Source organism: Macaca mulatta, chromosome 4 (genome assembly GCF_049350105.2).
Source record: "Macaca mulatta isolate MMU2019108-1 chromosome 4, T2T-MMU8v2.0, whole genome shotgun sequence".
NCBI lineage: Eukaryota > Metazoa > Chordata > Mammalia > Primates > Cercopithecidae > Macaca > Macaca mulatta.
The window spans coordinates 173217605-173222500 of record NC_133409.1 but is presented as its reverse complement, the minus strand read 5'-3'; the positions used below and the strand labels follow the sequence as shown (position 1 = coordinate 173222500).

Genomic DNA, 4896 nt, shown 5'->3' with positions numbered 1-4896 from the left:
TTCAGTTTATACCCATATAGTGGTGTATTCTGCACAACTGCTCTAATTTAAAAGGTATAAATAACATCTAGGAGGTTGTTTCACAATCTGATACAAACTCCAAAAATTGCTTAGATGCATAGTGTTAAAATGTATGCTAGAAATGCATTAGGATGTATGCTGTAAATAACAATAAAAAAAACCCACTAATTTACATATTTGCTCTGTTTTAATATAAAAAAATAAGGCCCGGTGCAGTGGCTCACATCTGTAATCCCAGCACTTTGGGAGGCCAAGGCGGGTAGATCACAAGTTCAGGAGATCAAGGCCATCCTGGCTAACATGGTGAAACCCCGTCTCTACTAAAAAATACAAAAAATTAGCTGGGTGTGGTGGCGGGCGCCTGTAGTCCCAGCTACAGGCTGAGGCAGAAGAATGGTGTAAACCCAAGAGGCGGAGCTTGCAGCGAGCCGAGATCGTGCCACTGCACTCCAGCCTGGGTGACAGAGTGAGACTCCATCTCAATAAATAAATAAATAAATAAATAAATAAATAAATAAGACTACATGCATTAAAAACTTGGTAAACTTTTTAAAAGAGTAGTTCACAACTGCACTAAATTTTGCTTCATTTTATTAAGAAAGAGGTTGAAGTCTGTTTTTTTCATAGCCTTCAGCTGAGGAAACAGCAGATATTAGTTTTCTTGACATGGTTCAGTAATTTTGGCACTTCACTCCTTTCAGACCGAGTTAAACATGCTTTTAAATAGATGGATGTGGCCTATTAATAGACCTCATTTCCTTACTAAGGACTTCAAATGAAATTATGGACTTGCTCTCAATGTTATAAAGGTCTCAAACATATTTTCACAAGTTCCCATATTCAAAAGGAAAGCAATGTCTGACTGTACACACCAGAGAATAATTCTTTGAGAGGATCACCAAGCGGTGGTTTGTATTTTGTGACCTCTTTACTACTAACATATGTTCAAGAGGAAATTAGGAGTGATTTCCGACTTCTCTCTTTTGCCAATTTCCTCACCGTTTTCTCTCCTTTACACATGGGCACATTTAAGTGGTGTAAATTGCATTTCCTCCACCCCCTTCTCAATTGAGAGTCTCTCTTTCCTGATGAGATTTTTATCTCTCTAGCTCATGCAAAATCATCCTTCACTCATATTTTACATCAATTCATTCATTACCAGTAGTTAACTTAGTGTATTTAGGCGAATGTTAGCATTTTAATAAGTTCATATTAACTTACTAAATTCCTATAATGTATGTCAAAAATTAAATTAAAAAAATAAAATTTCATCACCAGCATCTTCCTGCTTCTCAATGATATCTATTCAGTTTTGGAGATCAGCAAAATCTCTAGAAATCTTAACTATTAATAAATCTACTATGGATAGGCTTCGTGGCTTCCGCCTTTGTGCTTCTGTTTAGCAGCTATAACGCAAAGTAACTGTCTAAAGGGAAACACTTTTAAAGCATTTTTTATTGCAATAAGAGCAGATAACATGAGATCCACCCTCTTAATGCAAGTTTCATCACTGCAGTGTTAACTGTCAGCACGATGCCGGACCACGGATCCCTAGAACTTACTCATCTTGAATAACTGAAAAGTAATGTATTTATATGTGTGTTTAAGTGGTGCTAAATCAGTTCCTTTTAATAATTTTAGTAATGTTGCCCTATTAAATATATTCAATAATGTGGAAGAAACAATATTTTGTGATTTGAACAGAAAAAAACCCTGAAAACCTGAAATTTTTAAGAACTGACAGTTTCTGATAATAATTTCCTTTTCGTTAAAAAGCAACAAATACCTTTTGATGCGGACACTCTTAACTTGAAAGGAAATCTACAATAGAGTAGCAAACATGAACAACAACAAACTCATTTATAACCAGCGACAACCAAAACGTATGAAGTTTTTAAAAGAATGTGATCGTTGTCAGAAGGAATCGGGTCCCGCGGTACAGTTGTTCAGCTCTGGTTGCACTCAAAGCCACGGCTGAGGGGCGCGGGGAGCATTCCTCCAAGGCTGGTGGGCACAGACCAGCAAGAAAGTGAATTCTGCATACTGTACGGATCATCGCTCAGTTCAGGGCAGTCAGATTGCATCTGGGATCAACCAATTGTGCTTCATGAAACCGTCACCCCTCATTTGTGTCTGGCTGTTTTCTTCTGTCCGGCTGTAAACAAGGCCAGCTCCAGTTTTCTTCCTACCCTTATCTGCCGGGTCAGACCAAGTCGGTGGCCTCAGAGCTCAAGTGAAAGTTGCTTCTTGCAGACAACAGTTCCTGTGCACACTGGGAAGTCACAAAGAGAAGCAACTTTGGGATGACAGAGTTAGGGTCTCTTTTTGGATACGCATACCTTAGATTCCTACGCATACCGGCGTGGCATGGCTCTTCCATGAAATGAAATTAGGTGTTCCTAATATGAACGACTGTTTTTTTCAGCAGCCTAGCTCAGCAGATTCATCTTGCTGGGGAGGCGGGGGTGCTAGTGATTGTGTTTTCTTGTTTCACTGCTCTGGGGCTTTGCTTGGATCAGCCAAAAAAGACATGGATAGAAATACTGTCAATCTGGTCCCACTCCAGGAACCTAATCATGCCTGAATCGCTCGGAGGAGTGTAATGATGGCAACATTACAGGAACAGGTATGTTGGATCCCGTTCTCATGCACTTCGGCCACAGTATCGCCTTTACAATAAAGCAAAATACGATTTTGAAGGCACATCATCTCAATCATCAAAGGGAGGGGGTGTCACTGAAGCCCTTTTCCTTGGCAAGTGGCACAAAGGTAATGTTTAGTATTCACTACATTGAACTCTCCCAGCCAGCTGGTGTGTCCCTGTTAAGACTTTCATTTATGCAGCTTGAGCTGGAACCTTTTTTGTTCTCCCAGTCTATTACTTTGTCGATTCAAGGGATAACAGCCAAAGTGAAACAGCTTGCAATTTGCACCTGTCTGCTCTAAGCATTCCATGTTAGATTGTGTGGAGAGCAAACCCTTCACTGCTAATGAGAGTAAGACTGGGTAGGGCTGAATGCAGTTTTGTTGGGGGGCTTATAGGATATTTGAGTGGTTTTTTTTTTTTTGTAACTGATTTGATGAGGACCTCTCCATTTTCATGTTTAGAGTCCCTGGAGTAAAAGAAAAATACAATTCAAAACACACACACACACACACACACACACATATAAAGTTGTGTACTCTTCAAAGAAAATTTTAAGTGTCATGTAACTAAGAAGTGAATTAATATTCAGCCTGAGTTGCCTCAGATAAGAAAGCAAAAATTTAAATGCTATATTATTTGCATGTGAGTATAAACATAAAACACCTACAGAGACCTTTACTTTGTAACATTGGCAAGGAAAGAAACTAAATTTAAAAAAATTTTAGGCATATTCCAGAATTAGAACTAGTTTTGGTAATAATGTCAAGGGCCTAAAAATAAACTTGAGATTTCTGCTTGGATTGCCTTTGAAAATTTAAGCTACTGAATCCGAAACAAAAATTCAAGGGCGTCACTTCAAAATCATACCTAGATAGATATAAACATCTTTATCCAACTCATCAGCATGTGAATCACAGAATGAATTCTCCACAATTGCACAAATGTCAGCACCTATGATTCTCCCAAATCTTTTCCCAGTTCTCTGCATTCCCCCAGCTTTGATTCTTTCAAGGAATTATATCAGTGGATTACCATCTATTTTGAAAGAATTAAACTCGTTGAGATGAAAGAGTTTTAATCATGGCTTATGGCATTCCCCCCAAACCTGGGGATATTAAAAGACTCAAAATAATAATGTTTGAATTATTAGGCAAAATATTCTCAAAGATGATCCAAAATTTAGTAAACAAAAAAAAAAAAAAAAAATAGCCTAATAATCTATTTATCAAAGGATCTGTGCTACATTTGGATTCTAAACATTCCCCGCATTGGCACTTCCTGTTGAAATAATAACTTATATGATGACGGGTTAAGTGAAGTCGAAGTGGTCGCAAATGTGTCCCACTAGTAATTAATATATTTGAATCTAGTTGTTGGCCCACATCTGGCCTGACAGATAACGTTCCAGCTTGTTCAGCGACGACCCTTTCAGCACAGCGTTAGGAGTCCTGCCAGCCTTTGCAGAGTCTGGTCAGGTCAAAGGGTTGAGCCATGTGTAATTCAGAACAGAGGAGGTCCCACGGTCACTCCACAAAAACAATTACACTACTTATTTCACTCTAGCCCTTGCCCAAAATTCACAAGCCTCACAGTTTCAGTGCAGCCAATCTGATTCTGCCCCTAGGCGATAAGCCACATGAAAATATGTGCTGCTGTGTTTATAAATCTAATCAAAAATAGAAAGAGCAGACAGGCACCGTGAGGCCCTACTATGGATCATGAGAATCCTTGCGAATTCTGAGGCACTTTTGTTTCTCTTCCGTAGACTCTCTTTTGCTACGACATTGCCTGCTACACACGTTAATCAGCCTCTTTACTGGTGAGTGCTACAAAGGAGGTTACATTTCTACTCACTTCTATACTTTCCATCCATGGATAACGAAAAGTCAAGCTTGAAAGCCTTGCTTTTAAAGGAAGAAAATTAAGGAGGGGCCTACTGTGACATCGATCTTACCTCTCTCTCCATGTTCTCAGCTTCTTGTCCTTGGCAATGCGCAGATTTCAATCCAGTTTCCCTAAAAAAGAAAAATAATATTTAAAAACCAAGGTAAATAGACCCAACCATGAACTATGTTAAACAATGTGAGACTGGAGAGCTACAGTGCTACTTAATGGTTCCGAAAAATCTAAGTATAAAGTCAACAGGATATAAGCTAGTGTCTTACTTTTATTGTTGTTGCTCGTTTCTTAAGCCAGACTCCTAATAAACTGAGGGTCAGTCAGCATTC

General features: G+C 38.9%; 1 protein-coding gene across 1 annotated transcript in view; it reads right to left on the bottom strand.

Moving 5' to 3' along the window:
- The window catches only part of LOC106997768 (uncharacterized), a 218386-nt gene extending 213752 nt beyond the window's left edge, over window positions 1-4634 (bottom strand). The window contains exon 1 of the mRNA XM_028847847.2: window positions 4623-4634. Coding sequence (XP_028703680.2) covers window positions 4623-4634 — 12 coding nt within the window. The remainder of the gene's footprint in view (window positions 1-4622) is intronic.
- Between the last annotated feature and the right edge of the window lie 262 nt (window positions 4635-4896).